The sequence below is a fragment of the Orcinus orca genome, chromosome 12, assembly GCF_937001465.1.
Source record: "Orcinus orca chromosome 12, mOrcOrc1.1, whole genome shotgun sequence".
Classification (NCBI taxonomy): Eukaryota; Metazoa; Chordata; class Mammalia; order Artiodactyla; family Delphinidae; genus Orcinus; species Orcinus orca.
In genome coordinates, this window is record NC_064570.1 from 47,633,198 (window position 1) to 47,648,024 (window position 14,827).

The 14,827-nt window shown below is 36.1% G+C and overlaps 1 protein-coding gene across 3 annotated transcripts in view; it reads left to right on the forward strand.

The window, feature by feature from the left end:
- The window catches only part of REV3L (REV3 like, DNA directed polymerase zeta catalytic subunit), a 186,111-nt gene that overhangs the window by 132,694 nt on the left and 38,590 nt on the right, over positions 1 to 14,827 (forward strand). For all 3 annotated transcript variants that reach the window (XM_033418641.2, XM_049695490.1, XM_049695491.1), the window contains exons 19-21: positions 2,712 to 2,827; positions 6,230 to 6,348; positions 13,143 to 13,261. In XM_033418641.2, coding sequence (XP_033274532.2) covers positions 2,712 to 2,827; positions 6,230 to 6,348; positions 13,143 to 13,261 — 354 coding nt within the window. The remainder of the gene's footprint in view (positions 1 to 2,711; positions 2,828 to 6,229; positions 6,349 to 13,142; positions 13,262 to 14,827) is intronic.

Consider the following 14,827-nt stretch of genomic DNA (forward strand, 5'->3'; position numbering starts at 1 on the left):
TTTTCACAGAAGAAATATAGAATCCTTGGGACTTTGAACTTGAAAAAGATGTTTTATGAGCTTTGAGAGTCTTGTAAAACAAAACAGCCTCTAGATCAAAAAATAAATATAATAGATCTGAAAAATACTGAAATGGCAGTTTTTCTAAAAGAACAAAATATTAATAACTCCATTAAGAGAAGCATTAAGGGTAGCTTTCTGTTTTTTCAGTGGTAATCTCTGAGCAGTAGTAGTTTATAAAATAGGTACTTGTTAATTGAGAAAAAAATACTTTCAAAACATTATCAGAAAATAATTGTACTTAATCACTCTATTAGTCAGTTACCACAACAGAGCAAGTAGCTGATTGGAATAATAATTCTTATAATAAGTAGATGTTTCATGAATCAAAAAAATTCAGTTGAAGAAGGTGGAAGAACTATTTAAGAGTCAACAGAAGGGCTCTGTAATCATCTGGCATCTTCTTCATGTTGTACCCATGTTTAGAAATGTATGTGATAGGTACTCCAGCAATCTTCCAAAGTCCTCTCTTAAGACCAAGGTTAACTGTGACCAAATTGTAATGCCTTTTCTAAATATTCTTAGTATTAATGCAGTCAGCTGCATGGGTTCTTTCATGTGTGTATGGGAATCCTTCAAATCTCCTTTCCCTAACGATCCTTAGAGTCACTTAACACTTCTGCCCCAGTTTCTCAAATTTAGACATTACATAGTTAGCTTTATAGGGAGATGCACTTGTCATTGCAGATCATCTTTGACTGCTCTGAGAAGAGTTTAACTTTAATGGAAGAGTTGATGAAGTTGCTATCAACAAAGATGTGTTGAGATATTGGATGTTATTTTAGAAGACTAATGAGCAGGAAGGGTGTTGGGAGACTTCTCTTTTCTTGAAGCCCTAGGACTTTTCTGGACTTCCTTTTTAAGAATTAATCGACCCTTTTAACCTCTGATCTCTGAGACTGAGCCTTTGCCTCATTGTTGCATATTGTCTTGCTTGCTTTTGCTTCTCCCCACTCTCTCGTGTTATAATCCTGCTCTTTGTTCCAGAATTACCAGCCACGTGGCACTTTCTACCAAGAAAACACTTTTATAGGTCGGTGAAAAGATCCATTTGGCTGTTCTGTTAAATTAATCATTTTTATTAAATTAAGTGGTTTTCTCAGAAATTTCAGTCCTTTTTATATAGAGGAAAGCACATGGATATATGTTATCTTTTTCTCCTGACAAGTTTGAAGGCTACTTTGTAAGTCTGTAGTATAACAATGGATCACAAGCAGATCACTGGATATTGAAATTTACGTTAGGGAATGTATTTTATAGGGCCTTTAAGGAATAGGAAAAATGAAAAGAATATTATTGCAGAAGTTTGAGTCTAGTTCTTTTGACATTAGCCACTTAAGTAAGGAGACATTTTTGTGACATTCTTATTTTTATTATCTAAGTAAAAACTAATGTCATTCAATACCCATTTAAAGAAATTAGCTATGAAAGTATGATAAAATATTAGCAAACCAGTTCTAAAAATAGATCTGGTCTTCCCATGATCCATTGTTACCACAGACTTGCTGAGTAGCCATATATTGCTTACATTAGTAAACTGGGGTAATCTATAACTGTAGACATTGGTGAAACTTAATAGTGTTAAGTGATGTAATATGGACAGGCTGCACATCCCATAATTCAGAGTGACTTTATAAGCAGTTATGTAAAACCCAGCTTTATAAATTTTTGTGATCTTTCACTCTACTTTTTTGGCTTTTATGAATAATGGTACAATAATCAGAGTAATTTGGAACTTCTAATTTGATAGCATTACAGTAGTTTTCACTCTCAAAAGTTCTCCACCTAAGACTGTAATCAGTTCTTCTCTTGCCCACACAATTTTCCCATTGAAGTAAATCTTCATGCTTATTTTCCTTTGTACTATAATCAGACATTTTTTTATGGTGGTCACGGTGGAAGTCCTCAGAAGAAGCACAAAGCAGCTCCTTCTAAGGTGGATGCAGATTGTCAGTCCAGTTCTACCAGTGCAACTGTGTGACCACAGTGAGCGTATTTTTCACCTAGTTTCTGATGTTTAGCTTCCCCACATTAATCTCACCCCTATTAATATTTAATTCTTCCATTAAACTGAGTCACCTTCCTCTTAAGTTTAGAGGACGAACTTATCATTACAGAGGCCTTACTTTATGTGAGGACCAAGTCTTTACTAAGAGGGAAAAGGAAGAAATTTTCATTTTTTTCCTCAGCATTACAACTTTAAGGACAGTAGAGGGAGAGGGGTAGAGAAGTGACAACAAAATGACCTGGGGGATCATTTTCAAAATACAGTATCCACACGTGCCCTCATACTTCACCCTGCCCCTACCCACGTTATATCTCAATTATACCCTCACTCATACACTTTACTGGTAATGCCTGCCTCCCACCCCAATTTTTAGCAGCCTCTTTGCCAAGTCATATCAAGTAAATACATAATCTAAGTAAAAACTACTTTTGCTTTTACAAAAGTAGCTTTGAACTAAGAACTTAACCACCCCACCCCTTCCTCTAAAGAAATTCTATAGGCACCACTATATCACCCTTTTCCACCTGAGAAACATTATAAAATGTAGATTTTTAATTTTGTAATTTATATCATAAAGAAGTAGTTCTTCTGCTTAAAGGTTCAAACGTGTGGTCCTTGTTTAATTTTTTCATTCCTTCTTTAGGTATGATCCTGATATTCTGCTAGGATATGAGATTCAGATGCATTCCTGGGGTTACCTCTTACAGAGGGCTGCTGCACTGAGTGTTGACTTATGCCAGATGATCTCTCGGGTGCCAGGTAGGAAGCACTAAGAATGTTTTATTGTTAACTACAGGGCAAATTACAAATAAAGACAAGATTATTGTTTTAGCCTGATTTTTAATATTAAATTGTGTAAGTTCTAGATATACATAACTCCATTATAAACTTTAATCATACATATATCCCATTTTTATCCAGCTTTTTTTTTTTTTTTTTTTTTTTTGGCGGTATGCAGGCCTCTCACTGTTGTGGCCTCTTCCGCTGCGGAGCACAGGCTCCAGACGCGCAGGCTTAGCGGCCATGGCTCACGGGCCCAGCCGTTCCGCGGCATGTGGGATATTTCCAGACCGGTGCATGAACCCGTGTCCCATGCATCGGCAGGCAGACTCTCAACCACTGCGCCACCAGGGAAGCCCTATCCAGCATTTTAACATAAATATTTTTCTGCATTATGAGATAGTCTTTATAATCATTATGAAGCACATAACATTTCTTTGACTTGATATACCATAATTTTATTTTATTTGTCTGGTTCTATGTTTTATCCATTTGGTGAGGAAGGAGGAGATGGTAGAGGAACACTAACTGTTTTTTTTATTTGGGTGTCAGGCTAAAAAATTACATGAATTTTGAAGGCTGTTCCCCAATAGTGTGATTCTAATTGAAGAGAGGGGCAGTAATAATATTCATACCAAAATTACTTTTTAAAGCATTTTTAAAATTATGTTTTGTTTATAGTTACTGAATTTTTAATAACTTTGTTTTAAAGCCCCCCCCCCCCAAGTTGGACTAGGACAAAGTAGCATATACTTTGGGAGGCATAAAGATCAAATACAAAATTAGTAAAACCAATCAAGATACCTCCTGAAAGGGGTTATGAAGTCAATAAAATATCTAAAGTGTTGGTAAATGGAAAGGGAAAAGTTGAAGTTGAAGAAGATTCAAGGACAGTAAATATTTTGAGCTTTGCAAAAGTTAAGAAAAAAAGGCAGAGCTGCTTTTAGTTTTTCATTGCATTAATTGTTTGTAGCTTCTCTGTCCCTTGAGTGATAGGAATAGTGATATATCTCAATTTTTTCAACATTTCATTGGGCATAGGTTTCTGAACATTCAGGATAGGTAGCATGGGTGTTCAGTGCACTTATTAATTAATTAATTGTAATGACTAAGGTATATGACTTCAGAATAATGAATGAAAGCTCCTGTCCTTTTAGAACACTGCTGAAACCTTTTTTATGAGGCAACATGGTGCAGTAGAAAGGGTATGCAGTAGAAAGGCATAGTAAAGAGCACCAATGGTAAAAAGCACACATTCTGGAGAAAGACCACCTGGGTTCAAATCCTGGCCAGCAGGATTCAGACATCCAACAGGATAGGTTTCTTAACTTATCGATACCTCAATTTGTTCATCTGTAGAATAGGGACGTAACAGAACTTATCTCATAGTGCTATAATAAAATACTTAGAACAGTGCCTGAGAACATAGTAAACATTATGTGTTTGTTAAATGAAAAAATGAAAGGAAAAACACAACACTTTTTTAAACTTTTTTTCAATTGATTTACAATATTGTGTTAGTTTCATACAGTATAGCACAGGGAATTATATCCATTATCTTGTAATAACCTATAATGGAATATAATCTGCAAAAATACTGAATCACTATGGTGTACACTTGAAAAAAATCTCTTAAACATTATGTTTTTAAAATAAAGAAGAGCAGTAGGTTTGTGTACATGGTCTTTGGAGTCAGGTAACCCAGGTTTAGAATACTGGTTTTGTTACTATTTGGCCTGGGACAAGATAAAACATTTCTGAGTAGAATGTACTACAGTGCAAAATAAAAATGATACTGGGCTTCCCTGGTGGCGCAGTGGTTGAGAGTCCGCCTGCCGATGCAGGGGACAAGGGTTCGTGCCTCGGTCCGGGAAGATCCCACATGCCGCGGAGCGGCTGGGCCCGTGAGCCATGGCCGCTGAGTCTGCGCGTCAGGAGACTGTGCTCCGCAACGGGAGAGGCCACAACAGTGACAGGCCCACGTACCGCAAAAAAAAAAAAAAAAGATACTAACATAATAAAGTGGCTGTATTAAAATAAAATAAATAATGTTAGTAAAGTTCTTAGAACATAACAGACATTCAAATATGGTAAATATATTTATTATTCTAGAGCCTCTATCAACAACATTCATGTGTACCCAGTGTTATATAAGAGAAACAAATTTTAATTTCTAATTCTAGATGAAATCATCACTTAGAAACAAGACTCAGAACTCTGTTCACTGTAAGAGGAACTCTTCATCTAGTTCTCCATATGTAGTTAATAGAATTTCACCCTGAATATGAAAATCATTAATTAATGTCAACAAATTTTCAGAGATTTTTTTTTTTAATTTAAGGACATATTTTATTTAACTGAATATATTCAGATATTATCATTTCAACATGTGACACAAGACTCATTTCTTGGTACCCGGGCCTCTCACTGTTGTGGCCTCCCCCGTTGCGGAGCACAGGCTCCGGACGCGCAGGCCCAGCGGCCATGGCTCATGGCCCCAGCCGCTCTGCGGCATGTGGGATCTTCCCGGACCGGGGCACGAACCCGTGTCCCCTGCATCAGCAGGCGGACTCTCAACCACTGTGCCACCAGGGAAGCCCCAGAGAATTGTTTAGGTTAAAAATTCTACCATTTTTTTCCCCAAGAAATGACCAGTTTAATAATAAATATTTTTCATCCAAACACCAAAGAAATGATGTGGTGTTAGGTATTCATAAAAATAGCACCAGGGCTTCCCTGGTGGTGCAGTGGTTAAGAATCCTCCTGCCAATGCAGGGGACATGGGTTTGAGCCCTGGTCCGGGAAGATCCCACATGCCGTGGAGCAACTAAACCTGTGCGCTACAACTACTGAGCCTGTGCTCTAGAGCCCGCGAGCCACAACTACTGAGCCCACGTGCCTAGAGCCCGTGCTCTGCAGCAAGAGAAGCCACCACAATGAGAAGCCCACGTACCACAACAAAGAGTAGCCCCCACTCACCACAGCTAGAGAAAGACCGTGTGCAGCAATGAAGACCCAATGCAGCCAAAAATAAATAAATTTATTTAAAAAACAAATAGCATCAGTAATTATCATATTTAAAGAGAAAAGCATTTAATTTTTTAAAAAGTGTGTGTATATATGTGTTTTTATTGTTAAAAAATATATACAGTTTTCAGATACATTTATTTCACAAAATTCTTTTATAACTTAAAGAGGAAAGAAAAATTGTTTTATTAGTCAAAATAATGATTTTTCTCTTAAACCTAATACAAAATAAACTATGAATTACATTTAATCTTTAATCTTCATCTTGAATTTTTATTCTCATTTTCTTTTGCATGATTTGCTTGGAAATTTGGTTTCTGTGAGTCCTGATGCAACCTATATTCATTTCTATAGATGACAAAGTTGAGAATAGATTTGCAGCCGAAAGAGATGACTATGGGTCGGATACAATGAGTGAGATAAATATTGTTGGCCGAATTACATTAAATCTTTGGAGAATCATGAGAAATGAGGTAAGGTACTTTATCTGAAATTTGGTTTGGAAATAAGCAATTAGATCAATATATAGTGATTTTAATCATTATAGAATATTAGTATAGCTTATGCTTATTTGTGAATTATTTTTATTATACTTAAGTAGAGTTTCAAAAATAAATACTACTTTCTAAAATGCAAAGCTATAGAAGTATTTAACTTTGTTATTGATGATTTTTTTCCCCTGTTTGTGTCTAAGCACAAATAGCAGTGGCTATAAAAGTCTACAGCTATCATAAAATGTTATCTTGTATGTATGGAATGTTGTATAATTTCATCATTTTTTGCTCTTAAATCATTTTTACACTCAAGGCCAGATAAACTCAGCTTGACCTTTTTGATTTATTACAGTAAGAAAAATTTAGTCTAGATATAGGAAAGAACTTTTTGAACTAGGGATATTTAAAACCTGGGTCAATTGGAAACACATTACTTGGAAATAGTTAATAGCAGCATCCAGTTGAGTCTTTGGGGGCCCAGGTAAGGATTTTTGGTAGTATGAAACTATCTTATTAATATGCAGTCACTCAGAGAAATAATTCTGTCACCAAAAATGTAAGAAAAAAGATACCTACAATAAATTGCTCTATTCTCAGATTTTGGACTTGTAATATCAGATAAAATGTTTAACTTTAAGAGAGAACTCTATTCTTCAACTACTTCCCATTGAAAATACTTTCTCTCTCTATTATACACTCATTATCCGCTGTGATCTTTTCTGGCTCTTCTAGATTTATATAAAAATTTGAGTTTCCAAGCATGCCCTCTGCAATTCTTTTGGGACCAATCATGGAGTAATTCTTCCAGATAAGAAAATATGCTCTTTATATAAAATTTAGGTATTCCCATTTTTATTTTTATTTTCTCTCTGCACCATGAGCTTCAAGTTATGCTCACATTTTATCTAATTTGAAAATGTACCATACATGTATCTGCTTGAGGATAATTTTTATCCTATTGTTCTTAAAATATTGTCAGCACAAGAATCTTCCAACATGGGTTTGAGCTACACAGATCCACTTATTGGTGGATTTTTTTTTCTCTGATAAATACATACTACAGTACTACATGATCCACGGGTTGGTTGAATCTGCAATGCAGATTTGCATCTACAAAGAGCTAACTGTAAAGTTATACACAGATTTTCAACTGCATGGGGGTTGGTGCCCTAACCCCTGTGTTGTTCAAGGGTCCACTGTAATTCCTAGTGACACGGCATAGGATATGGAAGGTACAGAGATTGTGTGATGTATTTGGTTTGTATATTCCATTATGTATTTCAAACTTCAGTCTCCGATACTGCCTGAATGAACACATAAATTAAGTATATAAACACAAAATTAAATTATTGAGTCTTACTTAGTTTTAGGGATCTTTTCATTCCTGAAGATCCAAAGGGCAACTATAGCAATTATCAACTGTTAGCTTAAAAATCACAAATTAGAGAGTAAATATTTTTTCAGAGTTTAGGGCTTTCTTTAGTCCTTACTGGAAATTCTCTCTAATTCTAGACTACATATATACCATCTCTGATCTTTATTTGTATCTGTGCAGAACAACTGTGAAAAAGTTACGAGTCGGGTAATTTACACCACCACCACCCCCACTTCCTAGATGTGCCATATTAGATTATCACTTTTTTCCTAACCCTAAGTACTCCTGGCAATTTGGAAATTTCCGTGAAATCCTGAATGAACTTGTGGGAAGTACTGTCTTGTATCTCTAGGTGGTATAGGATTTTAAGGGTTATGACTTTGGCCCTAAGAGTTTCTTCATATTAGAGGCCCTCAAACTATTTTTTCTGGATTTAAATAGTTCCAGAAACTCCTTTTTTATCTTTATTTCTCTTATCTGTATCTCCCTCATGACACTTAGCTGTTTCTAGCTCTTTGTTTTCTTAAATATTTATAGTTTGTTTTTAATGTTCCTTATTAAAAATAATTTATATTCACTCTAAAAATTGCAGAAGAGTATGTAAAATGAAAGTGAAATCCAACATCTCCACAACAGTTGCACCCCCCAGATACAATTTACAGTTGAATGGATACCTTTTTTTTAATGCTACTTTGGATTTTTAAATTTTTTAAATTTGTTTTTTAATATACTAGTTTTCACTCTCCTGCTTAACATAGAATTTCTGCTGTTCCCTCCAGACTTTGAATCCTCGGTAACAAAGTGCCTCTGAAATAGTGCTCATGATATACTCGACTGCTTGAATGAAAGAATAAATGACTCTTCCCCAGAGGATTACATTTAGAGGCCTTCTGGATATCAACTTAATCCAGGCCTTACAAGAATTTGCAAACTAGGTTGGAAATATATCTGATTCAATTCAACAAATATTACGGAATGCCATCTCTAATGTACAGATTTGGGGCTCGGTTTAGATCAGATTAAGATTAAGGGTATAGCTGGTTCCTCCATTTTAGCAGGCAGATTATCTGGGTGCAGATGTTGTTAGGTGGGTAGCCGTGAGGATGAGAAGTTCTCTTCTGGTTGCTTCAGTTTCAAGAGCTTCAGGCTCTTTGGGTTTGAGGAGAGAAGAGTTATTTAGGAGAATTTGAGAGTGATTAAGAAAATATAGAAGCTAGGCATTGACAGCCCATTTGAGCTTTGCATCAGCAAATTAAAGAGATACCTGCCAGCTGTGTTCAAATTCACAGATATAAGTGCAGAGTAACAGAGGGTTAGATTTGAGCACAGCTCACAAGCAAAGGGTTGTGGCTTTACTAAAATTTAATTAATTAAAAGGAAGCAAGAGGGGGCAGGGAACTGAATGTTAGTGCAAGGTTGGGATTATAATGACTGACTGTGGAATTTGAGCTAGGTTAGGAGCAAAGAGGTCAGGGCACCAGGGGGAGTAACCCGGAAGGAGACGGTGGTTGGAGGATGGGTTACATGAGATTATGGAGAGGGTACAATTACTGGTAATCACAGGTCTTGGAGTATGATCGTCGGAGTGGCTAAGGTGATATGGAGGCACTGATGTGAATTACCTCTGAGACTTATTTTCTGGTAGCAGTGTGGAAGGGGGCAAGACCAGAGGTAGGAAACCAGTGAGAACATTATTGAAGTAGCTCAAATGAAAACTGACAGTGATATAGCGATTCACAAAACAATTTAGAGAGTAAATCCACAAGAATTGGATGTACAAAAAGATGAAGAGGAGGAGGTGTCAAGAATGATTGTGAGGGTTCTGGCATAGATGATTTAAGATCATGTTTAGGTGGGAAAATGAAGATTAAGGATAAAGAGCATGAGGTATCAGTCATATCCAGGTGCAAGATACTCAACAGACATTTCAATAGGGAAGTCTCAAATGTGGGGTAGAGTCTGGATTAGAGGTACAGTCTTGGAAGTCACATGAGAGTGTGGTTGAGCTCACCAAGAAGTGAATGGAGAGAGCGATCAGGATTGAGCCAAGCACAATTTTGTGAATGAAAATATTTTGAGGATCAGACAGAGGAATCAGATGCTACGAAGGAGTTGTCAGATAAGATAGTGAAGAACACTCCCAACAGAGTCACTAGGAAGGTCAGATGCTTCCACACAAGCATGTAGGCCTGCATCTCAGTTTGGAACACTGGAATCTGGTTCTAATATTCCCTATTACAGCATCAGTCTGTCAATAAGCATCTGTTAGGTAAAATAATACGCTCCCTTGTATTCATATTTTGTCTTATTTATAAGGCACTTTTATAGACTTGTCATTTTTGACTTCTGATACTCACAAACTTGCAGGATAAGTAAGACAAGAAAGTAGTGAGGTATTATTCAAGATGAGAAAACTGACATTCACAGAAGTGACTTGCCTAAAAGCCTCATAGCTAGTATGGGGTTAAGAATCAGGATTGTGGGCATGCTCTCTGTCTTATTTTGTATATTTTATTTTAAGCATATATAAGGTAAAACGTGTAAAATAAAATATATAAAATAAGCTCTCTGAGAACAGAGAGCATGTTTAAAATGAGTATATGTCTGTGTATGTATGTATATACACACATATCCCATATATATTATATGGCTTTGATAGGGCATCTATCACTGACCCCATACGCATGTAAGAGCCAGATGAGACATAAATGATATATACATTTAGAGGAAACACTGTTGAGTCTTGGTGCAGAGTGAGGAGGGAGTGGGAAGGAAGTACAGAGATGTTCTTGCTGTCGAACACTCTAGAAAAGGAGATAGACTTGTCACCAATAATTGGTGTGTATTAGGGTGCAGAGTAAGCAGCTGAAACAAAAAATACCACATGGCAATGAAAAAGAATGAAATATTGCCACGTTGAACAATAGATGAATCTCAAACATAATGTTGACCAAAAGAAACCAGATAAATAATAGTACATATTAAATGTTTCCATTTATATGAAGTTTAAAAATAGGCAAGACTAATCTGTAACTTTGGTGAGTATTGAGTGGGAAAGGGCACAAGGGAGCCTTCCAGTGTCCTAAAAATTTGTTCATATGCATGGTGGTTACATGGATGTATACATAAAAATTCATGAGTTGTTCACTTTAAATTTGTGTATTTTTCTATAGAAAGTTTATGTCAACCAAAATTTTTAATTGAAGACAGGGGAAATGATGAACAACTGCAGGAATAAGGTGATAGAGGGTAATAGGGCACAGGTGCTTCCTTATGGTCTCCTTCCACTTTTCTCAGTTCCCTTGCACTAATTCTCTGATTGCCTCTCCCCATTCTGAATAATTTGTTTCTGAAGTAACTAACCATTGGGTACTGCACATTGACTCTGTGAATGGAAAAGTGTAACCATACCTCTATCCGCTGATTCCTTTATCAGTAAAATAAACGGCCAAGGACTATAACACTTTCTTCCTCTATCAATTCTGACTTTGATCTACATAGTACATTTTTCCAATGTTTAACTTACTCAGATTGCCTTCTAAAACAAGTAACAAACTCCTAATTCATAGTTTTAGATTCATTGTCAACTTATGGAGTAAATCACTCTAAAGATTGGAACATTCTAAAGGTGGATCATCTTAATTTTAGAGTTCATGTTTCCTTCCTTTAATTTTACTCACAGCTGGGATTATAGGTGACCATTTTCATGCTTCTGTGACACTAAGATCCAAAGTAGAGTGGGTGCTATAAGGTCATAATATTTTAGTCTTAATCCAATTTATGACATAGTTCTATTTGAAATAAAATCAACTCAGAACATAGGTCTGCCATCTGCCTCAGATATTGGCGACCAATTTCTAAAATTTAAGTTTAGTTTGAGATCACAGAATCCCCTAGTTAATCCTTATAGGTCAACTTACATGGCAAACTTCAAGTTTTCCCATAATGAGAGAGCTGCAGGACAACATGGTGATCTTTTCTGTAGAGATTTTTTTGATTGTTTTTAATGACGATATATACTCTAGCAGAAGTTTAGGTTTGGTCTGAAGTGCTATTCTCTTTATTAGGTAATCATGTAACTACCTGAGATCAGATATTTGGTTCAATTTTCTATGAAACTAAATAGAAAAAAATTTTAAACTGAATTAAAATATTCACTGGCATGTAGAAGAGTCATTCAAATATGGGAATTTTATAATAAAATGAGTTATTTATTTTTGAGAGAAGTACTCCAGGGCAATACTGATTTTTGTAAAAGAAATGGTAATTTACTTCCATTTACCCCCATAATGGGTTAGTACCTGTTTTATACTGGTGACTTTAGAATAGATAGCTTCATTCCAAAGTTTAAAAGTCTGTGTGTGTGTGTGTGTGTGTGTGTGTGTGTGTGTGTGTGTGTGTGTGTGTGTCTAAGTGTAAGTACATACACATACTCCGAAGTATGCCACATTCTGATGCTGTTGTTCTGGAGATTGATAGAAATTGTAGATAAAGAAGACCAGTTTTTTGGGGGTCACTGCACTGAGATGAGCTTAACATTCAATCCCTGTTTTGTACTTGCTGGATTGTAGAAGTGGAAAAGAATATATTTTAAAATTGTAATATACAAATGTGAAGTGCTGTTTGAACTATTCCTCAGAACCTCGAGCTGACCTAAGAATGGTGACTGCTGGTTCCTTAATTTCCATTTTACACTGAAATACCTGCCATTGTTTAGACTGCTTGTGTCTTGTAGGTATTTCTGAGAGATCATCTAGCTAGAGGTATGTTTTATGAATTTGGACACTTTTTCAGTATTCTTCTCCCAGTAACACAGCTTTCACCTACATATTTTGAAGATGGGAAACATGCTGTCATTTCTTTTTAATCTTTTGCTTTCGGAATGAAATTGACTCTATAATGTCCATATATCGGGTCTTAGTACTGATGTAATTTTTGGGAGCAGGATGAATGCCTGCCTTTAACTAGATAACTCATCCTCGAATCTGTGGGAGCCTGTTAATCAGCATGTCATCCAGGATCAAAAAGTAAGTACGGAAAGAACAAAAAATTAACTTGCTTGACAGTGCTTGTTTGTCAGTATTTGTATTGGCATAGAGTATAAACAGAAGTGATAAGAACTGGGATCTATAAAGTAAGTATTATATGAACAAGTTGAACCTCTTCAGGTCTGATTATTTTTCTAATTAAATATTAATTTATTACAAACATTTCTGTCCAGTAGGCTATATATACATAGTTTTAAATTAATTATGATTCAGTTGTAACACGAATCATTTTTACAAGTAGCTTTCATATCTACTATGAAAAGTTAGAAATAATATTTAGGATTTTTTAGAACCCATTTGCATGTAAGTATGAGCATTATTATAATGGAGTTTTCCTTTTCTTTCCTTAGGTGGCTCTAACTAACTACACCTTTGAAAATGTGAGCTTTCATGTTCTTCATCAGCGTTTTCCCCTCTTTACTTTTCGAGTCTTATCAGATTGGTTTGATAACAAGACAGATCTATACAGGTAATGTTTTATAACTCTGAAGAGGATAATATCTCTTTTTAAAAATCAGTATTGTTGGAGTATAATTTATATACAATAAAATGCACACGTTTAAAGTATATTGTGCAGTGACTTTGAAAAATGTATACACCCTGTAATCACTACCCCAATCAAGATAAAGAACATTTCTAACACCCAGAAAATTCCCTTATATAGCTTTGTAGTTAATCTACCTATTCCTTAACCACCCAGGTAAGTATGAATTGAATTTCTATTACTATAGATTAGTTTTGTCAGTTTTAGAACTTTGTATTATTAGAATTATTTACAGTCTACCGCTTTGTGTCTGTCTTCTTTCAAGAAACTCAGCATGTTTTTGAGATGCAACCACGTTGTTGCATGAACCAGAGTTTGTTCCTATTTTTATTACTAAATAATATTCAATTGTATGAGTATACTACAGTTTATCCAGTCACCTGTTGATGGACAGTTGAGTTGTTTCTGGTTTGAAGCTATTATGTATTAAGCTGTATGCAGGGCTTTGTGTGAACATACATTTTCATTGAAGAAAGTGCTAAATCGTTTTCTTTGCAGTTCTTCTAGGGGAAGACTCCTGGCAAGAAATTCTCTCAGCCTTTATTTATCTGAAAATGTCTTTCTTTATCTCACCCTTATTTTTGAATATTTTCACTAATCCTGGGGTTGAGAATTATTTTTCTTTCACTGCTTTAAATTCCCTTTTCTCCTGGCCTTCATTATTTCTGATGAGAAATCAACATTTGTTCTCCTTTTTCCAGTGTATGCAATATATATATATATATATATATATATATATATTTTTTTTTTTTTTTGGCAAAGTCAGGCTTAATGAGTGGATGGCTGCTGCTGCTGTTTTTCTGTGTAAGACTTATAGTGGAGGCAGGGGAATTAACTCACTTTTCCTGGTCCAGAGTTAGTCTTTGAGAGTTCCTGCTCTCCCAGGCCTCGAAGATGAGGCTTTCTCAGCATTCCTGCTCTTCCCACAGTGGTGATAGACTTCTGCTTTGTATCACTGCCAGGTCCTGGCCCAAGCAGGTTTCCTGACTCTTCCACAGAGGAACATGGCTTATGCTTCTACTCCTTCCCCAGGAGTGGTGTTTCTTTGCCTGGAATCTATGATGGGAAAGTTTCCTGCCCCTTTCCCAGTGGTAGACAGCTACTGTTTGTTACTTGGTACAAGGCCCGTGGTTGGAACAGGGGAGGTTTCCTGCCTTCCCTCGGGTGCAGCTTTTACTACTACCCCCTCCCAGCTGTAAACATCTTTTGCATCTCTTCTCTTCCCAGAGATAATGGATCTTTGCATAAACCCTAAGGATTGGAGAATTTCTTGCTGGTCCCACAGTAGCTCAAGGCTTTGCTTCATATAAGAGAAGGGTTGGAAGAAGTTGCAGGGTTTTATTCCTGTGTGCACTGTCCTGCCCCCAGTCTTTCTTGTGAGCACTTGGTGGAGGCTCGTGGAAAAAGATTTGCCTGGTGTCTAGGGCTTCCAGTGATTCTAAATTGTCATGCTCGCCCATACGTGACCTTTAAGAATTTATTAACACATTA